The sequence below is a fragment of the Tenrec ecaudatus genome, chromosome 5, assembly GCF_050624435.1.
Source record: "Tenrec ecaudatus isolate mTenEca1 chromosome 5, mTenEca1.hap1, whole genome shotgun sequence".
In the NCBI taxonomy this organism is placed as follows: domain Eukaryota; kingdom Metazoa; phylum Chordata; class Mammalia; order Afrosoricida; family Tenrecidae; genus Tenrec; species Tenrec ecaudatus.
This window is the reverse complement of record NC_134534.1, coordinates 89,539,997-89,561,787: the sequence shown is the minus strand read 5'-3', so window position 1 is coordinate 89,561,787 and position 21,791 is coordinate 89,539,997. Positions and strand designations below refer to the sequence as shown.

General features: G+C 41.8%; 1 protein-coding gene across 1 annotated transcript in view; it reads right to left on the bottom strand.

Annotated features, from left to right (window-relative positions):
• The window catches only part of SHC3 (SHC adaptor protein 3), a 224,042-nt gene that overhangs the window by 51,735 nt on the left and 150,516 nt on the right, over nt 1-21,791 (bottom strand). The window contains exon 7 of the mRNA XM_075550852.1: nt 18,895-19,021. Within this exon, the coding sequence (XP_075406967.1) occupies nt 18,895-19,021 (127 nt within the window). The remainder of the gene's footprint in view (nt 1-18,894; nt 19,022-21,791) is intronic.

Genomic DNA, 21,791 nt, shown 5'->3' with positions numbered 1-21,791 from the left:
GCTTCCCTCAACAGCTACAGCCTCAGAAACTCACAGGGGCAGTTCTACCCTGGCCTGTAGGGTCACTATGAATTGGCATTGACTCAATAGCAGCACGTTTAGTAAAAATGACATTCTTGATGTTCTCCTACATTTCATCAGGTCTTCAAGGGAAGCAAATCTGTCCTTGGGATGGTCTTGGCATTCATGTGGGATAGACCTCAAGATCATGTTTTAGCTCCATGGGCTTGTGTCCTTGGGATGGTCTTGGCATTCATGTGGGATAGACCTCAAGATCATGTTTTAGCTCCATGGGCTTGTGTCCTTGGGATGGTCTTGGCATTCATGTGGGATAGACCTCAAGATCATGTTTTAGCTCCATGGGCTTGTGTCCTTGGGATGGTCTTGGCATTCATGTGGGATAGACCTCAAGATCATGTTTTAGCTCCATGGGCTTGTGTCCTTGGGATGGTCTTGGCATTCATGTGGGATAGACCTCAAGATCATGTTTTAGCTCCATGGGCTTGTGTCCTTGGGATGGTCTTGGCATTCATGTGGGATAGACCTCAAGATCATGTTTTAGCTCCATGGGCTTGTGTCCTTGGGATGGTCTTGGCATTCATGTGGGATAGACCTCAAGATCATGTTTTAGCTCCATGGGCTTGTGTCCTTGGGATGGTCTTGGCATTCATGTGGGATAGACCTCAAGATCATGTTTTAGCTCCATGGGCTTGTGTCCTTGGGATGGTCTTGGCATTCATGTGGGATAGACCTCAAGATCATGTTTTAGCTCCATGGGCTTGTTTTCATTTTCTTCAGCTTCAACTGGAATTTCCATACAATAGTTTGTTCCACAATCAGCCCCGGGCTTTGATTTAAATGCTGATATTGAGCTTCTCCATCAACTCATCCAACAGATGTAGTCAATGTTATTTCTAATATTCCATCAGGAGATGTCCAAATGTGTAGTCACCATTTGTATATTTGAAGGGAAAAAAAGTTTTTGCTGTAAACAAGTCATTGGTCTTGCAAAACCCTTTTATTTTATTTCCCAGTTATGGGGTTTATTAGGGAAATAATTGGTTACAACTGAGAATCAGTTCTTCCATCAAGACAGCCACCCCTTAGCCATGCACTCAGGCATTTCTCTCATCAGTCCTTGGTCCCTTGGACGGCACCCACCACACTGGGGAATGTTAAAGGTCTTTTAGCTCTACCAATAAGCATGCAGAGGCACCCATCCCCTCCACTAGCAAGCCTCCTTCCGGAGGCACTCAGCTGTCTTACTCCATGGTTTGGGACGTTCACTGCTCTTTTCCCCTTTCTGTTACCGGTGCTGTTTCTCTGCTGCTGTTTCTCATGTACTTCACGGTCTCTGTTCTCTGTCTCTCGGATGGAGGAGGTTCAGTGCAGGGACTGTAGGTTCAAGGGCGCATCCCCCTTGTGGTAATGAGCTTTCCATTTCCAATTCAAATTCTGTGCTATCTACTGCTGCTATGACAGAAATATCGCTCTGCTTGCATGGATGTAACATGTTGGAATTTATTTTCTCTCAGTTTAGATGGTTGAAAGTCTGATGCCAAGGAGCTGGCTTTCTCTCTGTGACCTCCGAGGCAAGTCCTTGTGTCTTCAGCTGCTGCTTCTTGGTCTCATGGAGACCACGTGGGTTAGTATTTGTCTTTCTTCATCTCTGCTTCCAAGCTTTTAAAGATGACTGAATTATTGACTGTTATGTGAATTATGTGTCAAGAAAACTTTTTTTTGTCTAATAGAGAACTTTATGTCAAAGAGTAATTGTATATTAAGAAAACATCAGAGCCAATTCCAAATCAAGCCCCTAAGTCTGATATTAGCCCATACGTCCGATACCAATCTATAGTTTCCTCTTCAGACTCACACAACGCATGCAATGACACCAAATGAAGAAAGATCACAGGTCGGTGGGTGGAAAGTCTTGCAGATCCAGTGGCCATGGAAGCATCTCAGCACTGGCATGGGTCTCCATGTGGCTCCTCCAGCTCCAGGGCTTTGGTTCCATCAGGGGTCTCCATGTGGTTTTTCAGCAGGAAGACAAGCAGAGCGTCTTACCTCCAGGGAAGAAGACTGGGAGTTCCCAGAATCCTCAGGAGGCCATGCCCACACAGAGGCCTCATTGGCTATGGCCTGATTAACAGGTTAGACTCTGCCCCTTCACAAGTTGACTAGAGATTATGTAACTGTCGCAACAAGGCTGGGGCCTTGGCCCCTGGGCCCAGTAGCAGCTGTGGGTGTGAGAAGAGTATTCACCTGGAAAGGGGCCTGGAGCTGCTGGGAGGAAGAGGGAGATTAGACTGTACAGGAGGTTGGTGGAGGAGAGAGGAAAGGAGGCTGAGTGTCTTCTCAGGAGTCCTGTGAAGGGGTAGATGGGGTTGTAAGGCTGGGGTGGGGTGTCCGAGACACACTTGTTCAGGCCTGGGGGGCTCTGCTGGCAAAGACCACCTCTACTTCTCTGAAGCACGCAGAGCTCAGCTCCAGCTGCTCAGGATACTGTTGCCATGGAGATGCCAAGGAGCTTCAGAGAAGATTAGAGGCGCTGGGCGTGGCCTGCTCCAGCATGATTTGAGGTCTGAGATGGGGCCGGGGGCAAGGTTGGACAGCAAAGGGGTTTGATGGGACCTTGTCAGGCCCAGCACTCACTGACAAGTGCCAAGTGGTAGCCAGTGGCTTTGGAGTTCCCACCTGGGCCTGAATCCCAGTGGTGGGTTGGACAAGTGATGTCATAGTTCTGGGCCTCAGTTCCCTCATCTGTAAAGGGGGCTGCTGAAGCTGTCATAGCGATGTTGTTACTTTCACAGGTGCTCCTGCAGGGGAAGCGCAGGGCCTCGGGCCAAGTGCATGCCCAGCAAGTGGTAACTATCATTCCCGTGATTGGTGTTAAGGTTGGGGCTCTGCAAGATTCTGCCCTGGAGGCAGCAGCCCCTGCCCTCCCTCCTGCTCTTGGGATCCTGGGAGAGGCTGGAGAGAGGCCTGACACTGCCTCCACAGAGAGCGGCGATGATCAAGGAGTCAGGAGTTATGTCATCCTTTGAACATGGGCCTGGAAGCTGTGCTGCAGGCACAGCTCCTGGATGGCCATGGTCTTACCAGCCAGGTTCGCACACAGCCTGGGTCGAGATGAGGTGGGGCAGAGACAGCTGACCGGCCAAGAAAACTTTTTTCAAAAATTGGAACATTTCTTTTTTCTTGCTTTCTTTTTTAATGGAACATTTCTTACACAGAAAAATGTCAAAATAAATACCTCTAAGGAATATACCCTACATAAAAGCCATTAATAATAGAAAAAAGGCAAAAATTGCCAGTATCCTTTTTTTAAAACTCAATTCTAGAAATTAATCATTTATAGTGCTGGTGCTTACAAAGAATATTGAAAGTACTGAACAAATAAATCTGCCTTAGAAAAAGTAGAAACAGAATGCTCCAAGAGGTAAGGATAGTGAGACTTCACCGCAGATACTTTGGACAGGTTGTCAGGAGAGACTGGTACCCAGACAAGGACATCATGCTTGACAAATAGAGGGGCAGCCCCGAAGAGGAAGCCCCCTATAAGATCAATTAACATGGTGGCTGGAATGATGGGCTCAAACATGGGGGCAGTTGTGAAGGTGCAGGACCAGGAAGTGTTTCTTTTTGTTGCACGTGAGTTGCAACTGACTTGATGGCACCTAACAACAACATAAATGACTCAGAGGCTTCCAGCATTCCGCAATGTGTTTATTGAAGAAAAATGTAAAATTGTAATTTTAACTCTCTGTTCCCTGGGTAGCTATGAAAATTAACAATCTATATTCCCATTGAAAAGCAGCAACCTGAAGCTATCATAAAGGATAGGTGACATCTTTTTTCACGGTCTCATTCCCAGAAAACTGTCATTGTTTGCTTTTTTTGGTGCATCCCAGGGACAAAGACAGGGAAAGCTGCCTGTCTGTTTGCAGTGTCACCACCTACTAGAAACAAGGAAGCTGTGAGCCCGATCACTCATGACTTGTCAAATAAGGACATAGTTAAGTCCCACCTAACTAGGGACAGCTGCCTTAAAAAAATTTTTTTTTAAAAGCATCAGTCCTGAACTCAACAGCCCCTGCCAGACATGAAAGAAGGACCTGCCAGATCTTGGTAGGGTCTTACCACTTTCGCCCTTTTGGTGGTGTGGATGCTCTGGGAGCCTGTCCCCAGTATGTCCTGCCTTTTTGCTGAATCAACTTGGGGGTGCCACTTCCTCCCACCTGTTTGTTGGGTCTCAGCATTGTGATGGCACTGGGAGCCTCCTGGAAAAGGGGTTATCATAACCTAACATCTGAAATACACTACTCCAAAAACTCAAAAAAAATCATTTTTTTGCTGTCCTCAAATTGATGTCAACTCATAGTGGCCCTGTAGGACAGGATAGAACTTCCCCTGTGAGTTTCCCAGACTGTCGCTGTCAACGAGAGTCAAAAGTCTAGAGAGGGAAAATCTAATTTCCACTATTGTCACATTATTATATTTATAGCATTTTATTTCAACAAAACTTTTTGAGACATGCAAAGAAATAAGAAAGTATGTTTTGATGACTATAAAGCAATGCAATGATTCCCAGTTTTAAGTATTTCCTTAAATGGTAATCTAATTTTTGAGTGACTATGCATGTGTAAATCTTGCAAAATGCTCTTGAAATAATATTTAACCTTCCTTATCTATGAAAAAAATGTATGTTTCATACACAGGTAAAAGGCTATCAATAAAAACTGCTCCTGAGATGTTCCTAGGGGGCTGTTGACAGATTGAAGTGTTAAAAAAGGGAACTCTTTGGAGTTTTGAATTTTGATCTAGTGGTTTTTGTCAGAAGCTGGAAAAAAATCTGGAACCATGAAGAAAACCCCTCTCTGAATGTTAAAGGGAGTCTGTGGGCAGGCTGAAATGCTTGCTAGGTGACCACCTAGATAGGTCCACTTGTTGAGTGGAAGTGGGAGAAATGCCGCAATAAAGAGACAGGTTGCGTCTGGCCACCGACACTCATGAACGTTGTTTCCAGGAACTAGAGGAGAAGATGAGAGTGGATTGGCTGGTCTGAAGTTTATAGAGTAGTGTGGAACCTGAGTCTATGGCATGACCTAGCCCAAGGGGGCTGGGGTTGTTGAAAATGTGTGATGAGGCCATGGTCTAAAGGCAAGACGACACTGGTGAGGCTAAGTGAGGCAGCCTGTATTGGGTTGACCAGAACCCGACCAGAGGAAGGGCAGGTTTTTGAGCGTGTGAACTGGTGCACATTGCTGCTGAATCTATGGATGGCCTGTCTTGATTTGACTTTGTTTATGCATGCGGACTCAAAAGGTTCCAACAGGAATGAAGATTCTTCACATCAAAAAATATGATTGTCTCCTCCGAGCACAAAGTTGATATAAATGGGCGGTATAGAAATTGGATATGTAAAATGGGGACAAAATCATGAAGTGGATGGCTGAAAAGCTTTCGAAGGTGGGGATAGATTCATAGGGTTATGAGATTATGCTGTAGGCATTCATTTAACTGCAATTGTTAGGCATAGAATATTGTTGTGTTCTTCACTTATCGAACATTATGCTTAAATGAGGCTTTGGCACATACTGAATTATATGCATTTTAGTTTTATCCTGTTAGGTACAGATGTTACTTTATTATTTTATTTAAAAATTCATATAGCTAAAGAGTTATATAAAAGTGTCAAATTGAAAGGGATGGCCTGTGGCAATTATATAATCTCCTGTCTACTTGCAAATTGTCAATCGGGTCATAGCCAAATGAGGCCTCCGTGTGGGCATGGCCTTCCCCTGAGGATTCTTTTTTTTTTTTAAACCATTTTATTAGGGGCTCATACAACTCTTATCACAATCCATGCATATACATACATCAATTGTATAAAGCACATCTGTACATTCTTTGCCCTAATCATTGCCCTGAGGATTCTTAAAACTCCTGTCTTTCTTCCAGGAGTCAGGACACTCTCTGCTTCACCTTCCTGCTTACAAGACACACGGATCTGCACTAGAGCTCTGGAGCTGGAGGAGCCATGTGGAGACCCCTGCCAGCGCTGAGGTACTTACAACGCCACTGGATCGACAGGACTTTCCACCCACTGGCCTGTGACCTTCCTGCATTTAGCACTATTGCATGTTTTGTATGAGTCTGAAGAGGAATTTATAAATTGATATTGGATATATGAGATAATATCAGATTTATGGACTTGATCTGGGTTGGGCTAAGATGTTTTCTTTCTTTTTTTAAAATCATTTTTTGGGAGCTCATACAACTCATAACAATCCATACATACATCAATTGTGTAAAGCACATTTGTACATTCATTGGCCTCATCATTCTCAAAACATTTGCTCTCCATTTAAGCCCTTGTCATCAGCTCATAATTTCCCCCTCCCTCTCAGCTCTCCCCTCCCTCATGAATCTTTGATAATTTATAAATTATTATTTTGTCATATCTTACACTGTCTGACATCTCCCCTCACCCACTTTTCTGTTATCCGTCCCCCAGGTAGGAGGTTATATGTAGATCTTTATAATCGGTTCCCCTTTACACCCCACCCTTGATATGTTTTCTTATATATATATGTTTCTTAATATACAATTACTCTTTATATAAAGTTATTTCTTATACACATATGAGTGTCTATGAATTTGATTCTCTAGTCAACCCGGACTAACACACCCTCCTACATCAGAAAGTTCCACTAGAGATTGATCTTAGAATGTACTCTTAGGTTCTCTAGAACAGAACATTATAATTAACAATATTGTTCTTTTTTGATATTGTAACCACAATATTATGATTTTTATTTTATTAACCAGGAGGTTATAATCAATGCTATACCCTGTAACACTCACTAACTATAAAGAATAATAATATTAATTTTGCTTTCTGCTTCTGTCCATACTTGCTCAGGCCCTAGATAAATGATAAATAAGTTTTTGCCTTTAAAGATGGACTGAAATGTCCATTCGAGACTGCAATTAAGGAATCACTTTTAGATTCTAGCAGTCCTGTTATAATAGAATAAAGACTCTTTAGAGAAAAAATAAAGAAACAACACAAAAACTCTTCCTGAGGATGTCCAGATGTTGAACAAAACACTGGAGATCTACAAGCAATCATTAAGGGTACCAACATACATAAGTGAAAGGTCAGAAAGAAAGTGGCAGAAAACATTTGAAGAGATAAAGACCAGCTACTTCTAAAACTTGATGGAAAACCATTATCTACACACATATGATGCTAACAAAACTCCAAATATGATATATTGAGTGATTCATATCCCGACTCACATCATAATCAAGCTGCTTGAAGCCAAAATGAAAGGGTGAATATAAAAAGCAGCAAGAGATCAGCCGCTCATCGTGTGCACGGGATCCTCAATGACATTAACATCTGATTTCTCATTAGAAATAATAGAGATCAGAAGGGAGATAAAGTCCAAGTACTGAACTAAAGAGACTACCAATAAAAACACTATATTTTAAAAATAAGTAGGAACCTACTCCCCAAACAAAACAAAACAAAAATGGAGAGAATTCATAGCTAGCAAATTTGTCCAGCAAGAAAAATACTAAAAGAAGTAGTTCAAGTTTAAGTAAAATGACACTAACTAGTAATTTTAACAAATATGAAGAAATGAGAGCTACTAAATATAAAGCAGTCAGGATGACAAAAAAATCTAAAGATTAAAACTGAAATAAAAGTAGAAAACAATAAAAAATAGTGAAACCTAAAGAAGGCTCTTAATTTTTATTTATTTTTTAATCATTTTATTAGGGGCTCATACAACTCTGATCACAGTCCAAACATATACATACATCAATTGTATAAAGCACATCTGCACATTCCCTGCCCCAATCATTGTCAAAGCATTTGCTCTCCACTTAAGCCCTTGGCATCAGGTTCTCCTTTTTTCCCCTCCCTTCCCGCTTCCCCTTCCCTCATAGGCCCTTGATAATTTTTACATTATTATTTTGTCATATCTTTCCCTGTCCAACATCTCCCTTCACCCCCTTCTCTGTTGTCCATCCCCCAGGGAGGAGGTCACATGTAGATCCTTGTAATCAGTTCCCCCTTTCCAACCCACTCACCCTCTACCCTCCCAGTATCGCCCCTCACACCCCTGGTCCTGAAGGGATCATCCACCCTGGATTCCCTGTGCCTCCAGCTCCTATCTGCACCAGTGTACAACCTCTGCTCTATCCAGACTTGCGAGGGAGAATTCAGGTCATGATAGTGAGGATGGGGAGGAAGCAATTAGGAATTAGAGGAAAGTTGTATTTTTCATCATTGCTACATCACACCCTGACTGGCTCGTCTCCTTCCAGAGACCCCTCTGCAAGGGGCTTTGGGTCTCTACTCCACACTCCCACCCCTCATTCACTCTGGTAAGATTAAGAAGGCTCTTTAAATATAACAACAAAAAAATTGAAATTTCTACTTTAGCTGCTCTTGGGGGTGGGACAAAAGAGAAGAGTCAAATTACAAAGAAGGGGCATTACAACCAATCATGTAGAAATAATAATTAAATATGGGAGAATATGAGCAATTGCAAACTAACATGTTAATTAATCTAGGTTAACTAACCTAGGTTAACTAGATACCTCCAAGAAATGCGCATAATATAAAAAATTGACTCAAAGAGAAATTGAAATTTTGAACAGATTGCTAACAAGTAATGTATTAGATTAGTACTTAAAACAAATCTTACCACCATGAAGATAGCAAAATAATCCCTGTCATAAATCTAATCCTCCCCCTTCTCCAAAGTGCTCTAGAATATTCGGTGTAAATGTCCTTCACAGAGAACCTGGACCAACACTACACTATGCCAATACTTGCTAGAGAATAATGATAGTTCAATAAACCCCCCCCCCAACATTTCTGTGCATATTATCTTAATAGCTTTTCTTTTACTTTCAGGCAACATTTGAAAAATACAGACAAGTATAGTAATTAATATAAAAGATACTATGTATCCCCCTCTGAGAATAAAGAATAGTTAGATTTTGCTATATTCTCTTATTTTTTTAAGAAATGAAATTCTTCAGTTACTTTGATGTATAGATAAATATGTGATAATAAGAATAACATATTCTTAATAGACTCCAGATCACTGCTTCCCACAGCACCTTGCAGGGTGCTAGAACAATTCATGGGTTGGTGGGGGGAGGCTGCAAAAGCAGATATCTATTCTTTATCCTTAATTGTGGGTATATTGCAGAAGGTTTTAATTGCTGAGAGTAGGGAACAATGAGTAATTTTTTCTTTTTCTGAAAAGGCACTAGTAGACCAGATAAGTTGGAAGCTTGTGTTCTAGATGGTAGGTATACAGGTACTCACTGTAAACTTCATTCTCTAGACTAGGACATTTTCTTATGAAAATGTTAGGGAAAATATATAAAAATATTATGAAATTGTTAGGGAAACTATGTACTTGATAAATACATTTAAAACCCATTCCATCCCTCCCCTATATTTAGATGTCCTGGAGTCATATATAATATTTTTATAACTGTTTGTATACACATCTACATATTTATATATGTATTTATAAACTACATAGAAAATTATTTGTGCTCATAAAATTTTGACAAAGAGTTCATAACCTTTTGGAACTTGCTGTTTTTTATTCTATTTAACATTTTAGAGATTTATTTTGGTAATATATGTATACTGTGGAATTTTTAATATACTGTGGAGTTCTTTTAATGGGAACTGCTGTATCCCATTATATGAAAAATAAAATTTGTCCTTCCATTCTCTTAACAAGAGTTGTTTAGGTAGCTGCCAGTATCTAACTTATACTTTGCTACAGTGAACATTTCTGTGTATATCTCCCTGGTCACTCTTACTGAAGTTTCTCTGAAAGTACAATCGCAAGCAATAAAGACAACATAGGCATTGAGATGCACAGGTGTTGCCCAGTACTTTACGTAGGACCCTACCTGCCCACACCAAGACACAAGGGTATCTCTTTCCTCAGAGAATTTGAGATCAGTCTCCTCCTCCCTCTTCCTCTCCTCCTCCTCCTCTTTCTTTTTCTCCTTTTTTGTTGTTGGGTACCATCGAAGCAATTCCACACCAGCGTGATCCCATGTATGACAGAAGGAAACAGTGCATGGCCCTGTGCCATCTTCACAATTATTTCTATACCTGAGCCCACTGTTGTAGCCACTGAGTCAATCCATCTCACTGAAGGTTTCTTCCTTTTCGCGTCCCCTCAACTTTACCAAGTGTGATGTTCTTCTCAAGGGTCTGGTCTTCCCTAATAATATGTCCAACGTATGTGAGAGGAAGTCTCACCATCCTTGCTTCTAAGGACCACTCTGGCCGTACTTCTCCCAAGACAGATTTGTTTATCCATTTAGCAGTCCATGGTACTTTCAATATTCTTTTCCAGCACCACAGTTCAAATGCATCAAGTTTTCTTCAGTCTTCTCCATTGGATGTCCAACTTTCACGTGCGTATGAAGTCATTGGAAATAACATGACTTGGGTCAGGTGCATTTTAGTTTTCAAAGTAACGCTGTTGCCTTTTAATACTTTAAAGAGGTCTGGTGCAGCAGATTTACCTAAAGCAATGCGTCTTTTGATCTCTTGACTGCTGCTTCCATGAGCATTGATTGTGGATCCAAGCAGGACAAAGTCCGTGACGACTTCAACCTTTTCTCATTATCATGATGTTACCTTCTGGTCCCGTTGTGAGGATTTCGGTCTTCTTTACATTGAGTCATCCATACTGCCGTCCTTGATCTCCATCAGCAAGTGCTTCAAGTCCGCCACACTCTCAGCAAGCAAGGTTGTGTCATCTTCACACTACAGGTTGCTAAGGAGCCTTCCTTTATTTCTGATGTCCCATTCTTCTTCATGTATTCCAGCTTCTCTGATTTTTTGCTCACCATACAAATTGAATATATCTGGTAAGAAGATACAACTCTGATGCACACTTAAGATTTTAAACCATGAAGTATTCCCTTGTTCTGTTCGAACAACTGCCTCTTGATCCGTGCACAACTTCCTTATGAGCCAATTCAATTTTTTTCAGGCATACAGTTTATTGACAGCAATTACAATAACTAACTATGATGATCCCATCACCATTTACACCTTTTTCTTCCTCACTTCCCACCCTTGGTAACACTAATAAACTTTGGCCTCTGTACATTTGATTTTTCTAGTCTTTTTATATGAGATCACACACTTTCTGTTCTTTTGTGATTGCCTCTATTTCAGCATAATGTCTTCCAGCTCCTTGATACTGTAATCTGAATCAAGACTCCATTTCCCTAACTGGCTGAGTAGGATTCCACATGAATATACAACACTTTGCTTATCCATTCATCTATTGATTGACCTTTACACTGTTTCTGCATTTTGCCTATTGTGAATAGCGCCACAATGAACATTGTTGTATAAGTGTCTGCTTGAGTCTCTACTTTCAGGTCTTTGGGGTATGTACATACCTGAGTGGAATTGCTGGAGTTCTAAGTTTAAGGCACCCTGGTGATGCAGTGGAGTAGTGTTGGGCTACTAGTATGAATTCAGTAGTTTAAACCCACCAGCCAGTTTGAGGGAGTAAATGAGGCTGTCTGCTACCTTTAAGGTTTAGTCTCTGAAACCTGAAACCTTTCCACTCCAGCCTACAGGGTTTTTATGAGTTTGAATCAACTTATCAATAGTAGACTTAGGTTGTTGTTTGCTTTATGTTAGTTCCAATGCCAGTTTTTTGAAGAACTGCCACACTGCCTTCAGTACAACTTCCACAATAGTTGGGCCATTTTACATTCTCACCAGCAATGAATAAGTGTTCCAGCTTCCTTAATCCTTGCCAATATTTGTTGTTTGTTTGTTTGTTTGCAGTTTTAAAATCTTAGTCATCCTTAAACCAACAGCCAAACTCACTCCCATCAAATCGAGGGCAACTTGCAGCACACCTAGGGCACAGAGTAGAACTGACCTGTGAGTTTCTGAGACTGTCACTTCAAGGGAGTAGAAAGCCCTTTCTATCAAGGAACGGTTGGTGGTTTTGAACTATGACCGTGTGGTTAGTAGCCCTACTAGTAGCCACGATGCCACCAGGGTTCCCTAGGCATCCTAGAGGGAGTGAGATGTATGGTTACCACTTGGTTATACTCTTCTGTTCAAATCCTTTAGTCTATTTTATGATTGAGTTACCCGTCTTTTTACCAGTCTGATTCATAATGGCCCTTTGTTTCTCAGAATGTGCACCATAAAAGTTTATTTAAAATGCAAACTCTAGGTTCCTGCACTCCCTCACACCCTAGCTTTCCTGAGCCACAAACTCAGGCTGAGGTCCTGCCATGTGTAGTTTCACAAGCCTTCCTAGGTGCTGAGGCATACCCATTCGAGTTCCAGAAACGGTGAATCAGAATTCACTCAAAGGCAAGTAGCAACAATACATATTGGTAAAGATAAAAAAAATTGTTTGGCTTATTAAGCCATTCCCTTTCTTCTGCTGCAAATTAACTACAAATCTTTGTCATAACTGATTTATATGATCTCTCTTATTTTTGACAGTCAATGCATATATCATGTCATTCCATAGTTCAATCACATCAAGCACTATTGTACAATTGCTACCACAATCAGTTTCCAAGTATTCTTTTCTTCCTGAACTTCTTGACATCAGCTCCCTTTTAACAACGCCCGCCCCCAGACACACTGTAACACACACACACACACACACACACACACACACACAACTGTTTCGTTTGGCACTTTGAAAAACTATACTTTGTTTTCATTGATCCTGATCTAGTATCTTATAGATTTCAGCCTCGACTAGTTTCCCCTATTCCCGTGCGGTTTACTTTTTGGTGGTTTTGTTTTGCTTTTAAATTGGTTTCTTAACATTTCTTCTTTCCCTCTTATAACACATTCAACTTTCTCTGTAAATCCTACTTCAGCTACTCATCCCATTTTATTTTACATCAACCATATTCAATGGCATAATTCCATTATGATTGCTTCTTTGAGTTATAAGATATTTAGAAATGTGATTTGATTTTAAATTGCCAATTACCTGAATACTTCAATTTTCATATTACTGTTGTTGGTTTACATGTGTGTTTTGTTATGGTCTGAGAAAGAGAGTCTCTTGCCCCTACTGAAACATCTGCTGTGCTTACAATACAGTTGATTTAAAAGATTTTTAGGGCTCCCAAACTGTAGCACCCAAGCTGTAGGTGTCATAGGAACTAAGTGCGCACCTTGCTGCTGGAACAGCTAGATGGCTCTATGATTTTTTTCCTTAACACACTCCTATATGTGTTAAAGTCCTCCTCTAAGATGATATTTTCAGTTTCTCTACAATTTTCTCAATTTTTACTTTGGAATTTGTTATACGGACTTTACAAGTCTTTAATTATACATTTCTAGTGAATCGGGTTTTTTCTCGTTATCTTACCTAATAGTATTACTTTAGACCATAGCGACCTCATGTGTTACAGAACAGAACTGCTCCATGTTACAGAACAGAACTGCTCTAGCTTTAATCTTACAGAAGCCGACTGCCATCCATTGCTCTCAGGGCTCCTCTGCTGGCGCAAACCGCCAGCTTCGAGGGCAGACATAGGGAGCTGGAGTCAAAATTGAACCAACAGCAACAGACTTAAAATAGACTCCTAAAATGATCTCCCCTGGGATAATTGTCCTAGCACATGCTTTCCTCACCCCTTTGTTATATTGTTTTCATAGCTTCAGCTGTGTAGTTTGCTTTGTTCTGCTTCCTTTAGCTCCCCAAGTCCTCTCTCCATTTAGCCCCTGGTAACCACAATCTCGTTTTGCCTCAATGAATTTGCCTATTCTAGATATTTCATATAAGTGAAATCAGACAATGTTTGTCTTTTAGGGTCAAGTTACATATATTTTCATCCAATAGGAAAATATTCTTTTTCAGGTTCGATGTAGCTATACATTTTATGATACTATGCATTCTATTTTCCTATGCTTATAACGCTAATGTCAATCTAAGGCAGAAACAATGATGACCATTCTCCAGATACCAGTACCAAGCTCATACATAACACTTACGAGGGAGCCTCCTATAGCAGAATTTAGGCTGCTCGTGACAACAAGAACAATGGAACATGTAGAACCTGTGGTTTTGTTACTATAGTAACACAGTTGCAGAAGAAACAGAACAACAACAAAAATTATAATAAAATAGCTTTTAAAAAATCACTTTGGAGACTGTTACTATAGTTTCAATGAAAAAAATCGATTTTTCCCTCAAGATTCAAAGATTCATTTTGGATGTTGGCTTTCATCTGTCAGTTGTCTGTGCTACATCCTATTCCCAACCAACCTGGTGCCAATGAGCCTAGGAAACCCTGTTTTAAACCCCAGCGTGAAGACGGATGGTATCAATGGTACAGATGCAGAGAACACTCGGTCCTAAGTCCATCTGCTCCACAGACTTCGTGCAAGTTGTTAACTAACCTCTTGCTGTTGTTGTTAGGTGCCATTGAGTCAGTTCTGACCCATAGCGACCCTCTGCACAAAAGAACAAAATACTGCACAGTCCTGTGCCATCCTCACAATTGTTCCTGTGCCCGAGCCCATTGATGCAGCCACTGTGCCAATCCATCTCATTGAGGGCCTTCCTCTTTTTCACTGCCCCTCCACTTTACCAAACATGATGTCCTTCTTGGACTGGTCTCTCTCAACAACATGTCCAAAGTATGTCAGATGAAGTTTTGCCATCCTCGCCTTTAAGGAGCACTCTGGCTGTACTTCTTCCAACACAGATTGGCTTGTCCTTTTAGCAGTCCATAGTACTTTCAATCTTCTTCTCCAGCAGCACAATTGATCACAGCTGACTTCTCAGTGGAACTAAAATGTTGATAGCCATGTGTGGCAACTTGAAAAATTAAGAACAACTTTTTAAGATTAACTTAGAGGAATATTCATTCATCAGTCATTACCAAACCAGCAATGTGCCACTTGTATTTAAGTGGATTTGAGATTATTCACATTGATACTTTTTAAAAAAAACATTAAAAGATCATTTTATTGGGGGCTCTTATAGCTCTCATAACAATCCATACATCAATTGTATCAAGTATATTTGTACCTATGTTGCCATCATTATTTTCTAGACATTTTCTTTCTATTGAGCCCTTAGTATCAGCTCCTCATTTTTCCTTCCCCACCCCACCTTCGTGACCCTTTGATAAATGATAAATGATTATTATGTTCATATCTGACACTGACCACTACCTCTCCCTTCCTTCACAGTTTCTGTTGATTGGCCGCCGGGGGTGGGTGGGGTGGGGGGTGGTTATTTGTCGATCATTGTGATCGGTTCCCTCTTCCTCCCTCTTCTCTCCACTTTCTCCCTACCCTCCTTGTACCGCTACTCCCATTCCTGTTCCTGGATTCCATGCGTCGTGAGCTTGTATCTCTAATCTTTACCTGTGCACATGTTCCAGTCTAACCTGCAGAGAAAAGCAGGACTCGGGTAATGAAAGTGGGGGCTGGGGAAGCCTCAAGGAACCAGAGGAATATTGTGTGTTTCATTGGTGCTATATCGTGCCCTGGTTGATTCATCCCTCCTTGTGACCCTTCTTTTTTTTTTTTTTTTTTTTACATTTTATTAGGGACTCATACAACTCTTATCACCATCCATACATATACATACATCAATTGTATAAAGCACATCCATACATTCCCTGCCCCAATCATTCTCAAGGCATTTGCTCTCCACTTAAGCCCCTTGCATCAGGTCCTCTTTTTTTTTTTTCCCTCCCTCCCCTTTCTCCCCTCCCTCATGTGCCCTTGGTAATTTATACCTCATTATTTTGTCATATCTTGCCCTATCCGGAGTCTCCCTTCCCCCCTTCTCTGCTGTTCCTCTCCCAGGGAAGAGGTCACATGTGGATCCTTGTAATCAGTTCCCCCTTTCCAACCCACTCACCCTCCACTCTCCCAGCATCGTCCCTCACACCCTTGGTCCTGAAGGTAACATCCACCCTGGATTCCCTGTACCTCCAGCCCTCATATGTACCAGTGTACAGCCTCTGTCCTATCCAGCCCTGCAAGGTAGAATTCGGATCATGGTAGTTGGGGGGAGGAAGCATCCAGGATCTGGGGGAAAGCTGTGTTCTTCATCAGTACTACCTCGCACCCTAATTAACCCATCTCCTCTCCTAAACGCCTCTATGAGGGGATCTCCATTGGCCGACACTTGGGCCTTGGGTCTCCACTCTGCACTTCCCCCTTCATTTAATATGGTATATATATATATACACATACATACACACATATCGTTGGTTTTTTTTTTTTGCATGATGCCTTATACCTGGTCCCTTGGCACCTCGTGATCACACTGGCTGGTGTACTACTTCCATGTGGGCTTTTTTGCTTCTGAGCTAGATGGCCGCTTGTTCACCTTCAAGCCTTTAAGACCCCAGACACTATCTCTTTTGATAGCCGGGCACCATCAGCTTTCTTCACCACATTTGCTTATGCACCCATTTGTCTTCAGCAATCCTATCATGGAGGTGTGCAGTCAATGATATGATTTTTTGTTCTTTGATGCCTGGTAACTGATCCCTTTGGGACCACTTGATCACACAGGCTGGTGTGTTCTTCCATGTGGACTTTGTTGCTTCTGAGCTAGATGGCCGCTTGCTTATCTTCAAGCCTTTAAGACCCCAGTCACTATCTCTTTTGATAGCCGGGCACCATCAGCTTTCTTCACCACATTTACTTGTTCACCCACTTTGGCTCCAGCCGTTGTGTCGGGAGAGTGAGCATCATAGAGTTCCAATTTAATAAAAGAAGGTGTTCATGCATTGAGGGAGTGTTTGAGTAGAGGCCCAAGGTCCTTCCGCCACCTTAATACTTGACCTATAAATATAGACACATAGATCTATTTCCCCATCCTCCTATATATATTTGCATGTACATGTCTTTGTCTAGACCTCCATGAATGCCCTTTGACTCCTAGCTCTTTCCTCCATCTCCCTTGACTTTCCTCCTGCCCTACTACCATGCTTCATCGCCACCTGGGCTAGAGTATACCTCTTCTCTAAGCAACCTTACCAGGCCTGCCACTCCCCCTTCTCTACCATTTGGGGTCCCATGTTTTTCCCTTGTCCCTGGGTTTGTTAACACCACTTCCTTACCCCCCCTACCCCCCCACCCCAAGTCCCCCCGGAACTGTCGGTTCCGTTGTTTTTCCTCCAGATAGTTCATCCAGCCTGTCCTATTCAGACAGACCTGTGGAGTCACTAACATGCACGAAAACAAGACAGAGGAAAACAAAGCAACAGTATACAACCAGACAACAAAACAACAAAAACAAACCACTGACAAAGAACAGAACAAAACAGTTCACAAGAGAAAAGCTTGTAGTTAGTTCAGGGATCGTTTGCTGGCCCTTAGGAGCGTTTTCCAGTCCAGTCTGTTGGGGCACCACGCCCTGGCCCCAAAGTCCACTTTCAGCATTCCCTGGGGACCTTGCCACTCCATTCCCTTGCTGTTCCGCTGCACTCCCCCAGTGATTTGCCTCGGTGTGGTGGGATCAGGTCAGGTGCAATGCCCACACTGTGTCTCCGGTGCTGTCCCCTGTATCGCCCTTAGTCACTGAGGGGCATCATGTCTCATAGTAGGGCCAGCCATGTTGTTCTCTCCCTTGTGACCCTTCTATGAGAGCATGTCCTAAAATCTACAGATGGGTTTTGGGTCTCTGCTCCAACCCCCCTCATTCTCAACAATATGTTTTTTACCCTTGTTTGTTTGTTTGTTTTGGGTCTTCTGATGCCTATTACCCAATCCCGTTGATGCCTCATGATTGCACAGGCTGGTGTGCTTCTTCCATGTGAACTTCTTGCTTCCCTACTAGATGGCTGCCTGTTTAACTTCAAGCCTTTAACACCCCAGATGCTATATCTTTTGATAGCCGAGCACAGCACCCTTTCTTCACCACATTTGCTTATGCACTTATTTTGTCTTCAGTGATTGTGCCGGGAGGGTGAGCATCACAATGACAGTGTGTTAGAACAAAGTGTTCTTGCATTGAGGGAGGGCATGAGCAGAGGCCTGAAGTCCATCCACTCCCTCAGTGTATTGCCTTATAATATATGTATGTAGGCCAATACTTCTATTTGTTTGAATTAATGTGTTTACATAAGTACACACCTATGCGTATACCTCTATCCATAGCTTTGCTTCCTAGGTCTTTCCTCTATTTCCTTTTACCTTCCTGCTGTACCACCACCAGGCTCGCCTTACTTCCGTCTCTTAGTAATTCCTCTCAGCTAGATTGCTGTTGCTCCAACACCCCCAGGATCTCTATGTCCTCATTATTGATTTTAATTCTCTAGTTATTCCCCTATCTATGGCATTGTTTACTCACTGCTCCCTTCCCCCGCCTCCTTCTCCCCCCAGGTCCCTCTGGGACCATGGATCCCATTGCTTTCTCCTCAAGCTAGCTCCCCATCCCTATCTTATATAAGCAGGCAAATCAACAGTAACAGAGACAAAGCAAAAGATTGGATAAAAAGAGAAAGATTTTAAAAAGATAATAATAACTAGCAAACAAACAAAAAAGCATACATAATTCCAGGTCTGTCCGCTGACCTTTATGACTATCTCCCCACTGGTTCTGGGGGAATTCCAGGAGCTGCACCTCCTAGCCTGAAGTCTATTTGGGGGACTCCTTGGGGCTCTGTGGCTTGGCTTTGCTCCCATTGCTGATCTGTTATGGTTCACCCTCCTGTGAGGTGTTCCGACCCGACGTCCAGATCCTTTCTGTGGTTCTTGTCATTTTCTCCCTTTTCGTTTTCAAAGGAAAGGTCAAATATCAAGGAAGGAAATGTAGAGATCTGTGTTTCCACATTACTCACCGATCGTGAAGAGCAGGTATCTTGGAAGGACACTGTAAATATTGCTTAAACCGAAGCTCAAATGCTTGTCCAATGGAGCTGATGACATCCTGGGCCAGTCCACCACAACACTCCAGGATGTGACATGCTGTGAGAGCAAGGGACACAAGGCCAATTAGAGACCCACCTTTATACCTGGACTCTTTTACACAGTGAACTTTCTGAAGAGGGATAGGCGGACTGAAAGAAGAGTGCATCTTTATGGCATGTCTTAACAATCTACCTCTAAGTTTGTTATTTTGGGGGGAACCCCACAATAATCAAGTTTCATTTTATTCATTAATAGCTTATTATCTACAAACTATAGTTTCTATTTTCAAATAAAATACTGTGGGAAACAGAAAGATTTCCCCCAAGTTGTCTCCCCCAAATATATACCAAACTTAGCTGCTTGCTACACATGATAAATGACTATACACTTGGAGGTCAACGAAGGTAGGTCAGAGTTTATTCTCCCTAAGGGTTATCAGCCATCCAGAGCAATCAGACTGTATAGTCTGTCCCACCCTATGTCGGGCTCACTCCCTTCTGACAAGGATAGTAGCAGATTGTTTTCCTGTAGCAGAGCCCAGGGAAGTCAAGCCCACTCAAGGGTGACCAAGGTTAGGCTTCCATGTTGAATCTAGGGTCCACCCTTCTTGTTACATGTACACCCTTAGTCCCTACCCTTCTTATTATGTGTACACCCCTAGCTTATCCCCTTCCTGTTACTCTTATGCTTATTGTACAACCCCTTCCTGTGATTAGGAGGCATGCACACCCCAAAGATATCTAAGCCTTGGTTAGTAATAAATCCCTCTCTCTCCTGCCCTCTCTGCCCGTGCTGTGTGTGGATCTGGCTGTTGAGATCATGGCCATCCAGGAGGTGAGCATGCTATCATGAAATGTGTCTGACTTCTTCCTTTGATTCTCTCGCTCCTATTTTCCTATGACTTTATTATAATCTTTATATATCTCAACCATACAATTGAGCCTACTGAACCCATGATTAGTCGTGGGGGGCTGGCTATGCCCACAAAATATGAAAATTTTAAGTTAAATGTAATTGTTTCTCTTTCTTTAAAAAACAATTAAAAAACTGTGCATTAGGTGTGAGGTTTACATTTCAGATCATCAACAGTTCAAACCACTCAGCAACCCCCATCCCAGTATACTCTCCCATGCCCCATTCATTGATTTCTCATCTTCCTCTTGGGACCTCTAGCATCCCTTTCACCCAGGTCAATACCTGTTAACCTTTTCTAGTTTATTGCTTCGTTTTCCTACCCATACCCTCCCGCCTTTGAAAATCTCTAAAGTCTATTCCCTTTGATATGAAAGTCTTTGTCTTGTTTTTCATTTGTATAGTAGTTGTCTCATAACCTATTTGTCCTTTTGCAATTGACTAACCCCACTCAGGAGTTGTGATGGTGTAATGAGTTATACGTTGGGCTTCTAACCACAAAGTCAGCAGTTCAAAATCACCAGCAACTCCCAGGAAGAAAGATGAGGCTTTCTGTTCCCATAAAGATGTACAGCCTCAGAAATCCATAGGGGAAGTTCTAGTCTGTCCTAAATGGTTAATATGAGTTGGAATTGACTCACAGAATTTTGCATTTCACCCAGCATCATATTCCTCAGGTCCATCCATGTGAAGACATGTTTCATTATCTCATCATTATTTAGCAATGCATAGTATTTCATTGTGTGTATGTTCCAACTTGTGTATGTACCAATATGACCTGTGTGCACACCAAAAAGTACAACCTGGAATCTACTAACCTGAATTTCAAGAACAATTCTGACACGTGAGCACTAATGACAGAAGACCTCATAAGCTGTGCGATGACATCAAAAACATCATCCATAAAGAAAACAAAAAACTCTAAAAGACAGGAAAGAAAGAAAAGATCAACGTGGATGTCAGAAGAAACTCTGAAACATGCCCTTAGTCATAGAATAGCTAATACACATGGAAAAACTTATGAAGTAGAAGTCCAACAGAAAGTTTCAAAGGGGAGCTCAAGAAGATCAGACAACTATTATTATGAAATGTATATAGGCCTAGAACACATTCATCAGATCTTCAATGGAAAGAACTGAAGAAAAACCCAAACCTCAAGTTGCAATACCGAAAGGTTCTGTGCACAAAATATTGCGCAATAAGGGAAGCATCAAAAGAAGGTGGACGGAATAGAGAGATGCTGGACCAAAAGAACTCGTTGACATTCAGGCAGGTCAAGTGCGAGCATAGGAGCCAGAACTAATGGTGCTGAAGGAAGAGGTTCAAGGTGCTTTGAAAGCATGAGCCAAAAACAAGACTCCAGCAATTGATGGAATAGCAATGGAAATGTTTCAACAAGCTGAAAAAGCACTGAAGACACTTATTTGTCTGAACTAGAGCATTTGGAAGACAGCTATTTGGTCAACTGACTGAAAGAGATCAATATTTGTACCCATTCAAAAGAAAAGTAACTCAACAGAATGCTTAAATTATAGAGCAGTATCATTAATATCACATGTAATAAACCACAGATAGCCGCGGGAAGAATTGGAATTCTAGAACATTTGATTGTGCTCATGTAGAACTTGTACGTGGATCAAGAGGCAGTTGTGAGAACACAACAAGGGAATGCTACATGGTTTAAAATCAAGAAAGGTGTGCATCAGAGGTATCCTCTCAGCATACAAATTCAATCTGCATATTGAGCAAATCATCAGAGAAGCTGGATTATATGAAGAAGAATGTGGCATCAGAATTGGAGGAAGGCTTATTAACAACCTGTGACATGTAGATGACCCAACCTTGCTTGCTGAAAATAAAACTGAGGTGCTTAAAGCCCCTTTTAAAGTATATATTAACCTTAGAATCTAGACTG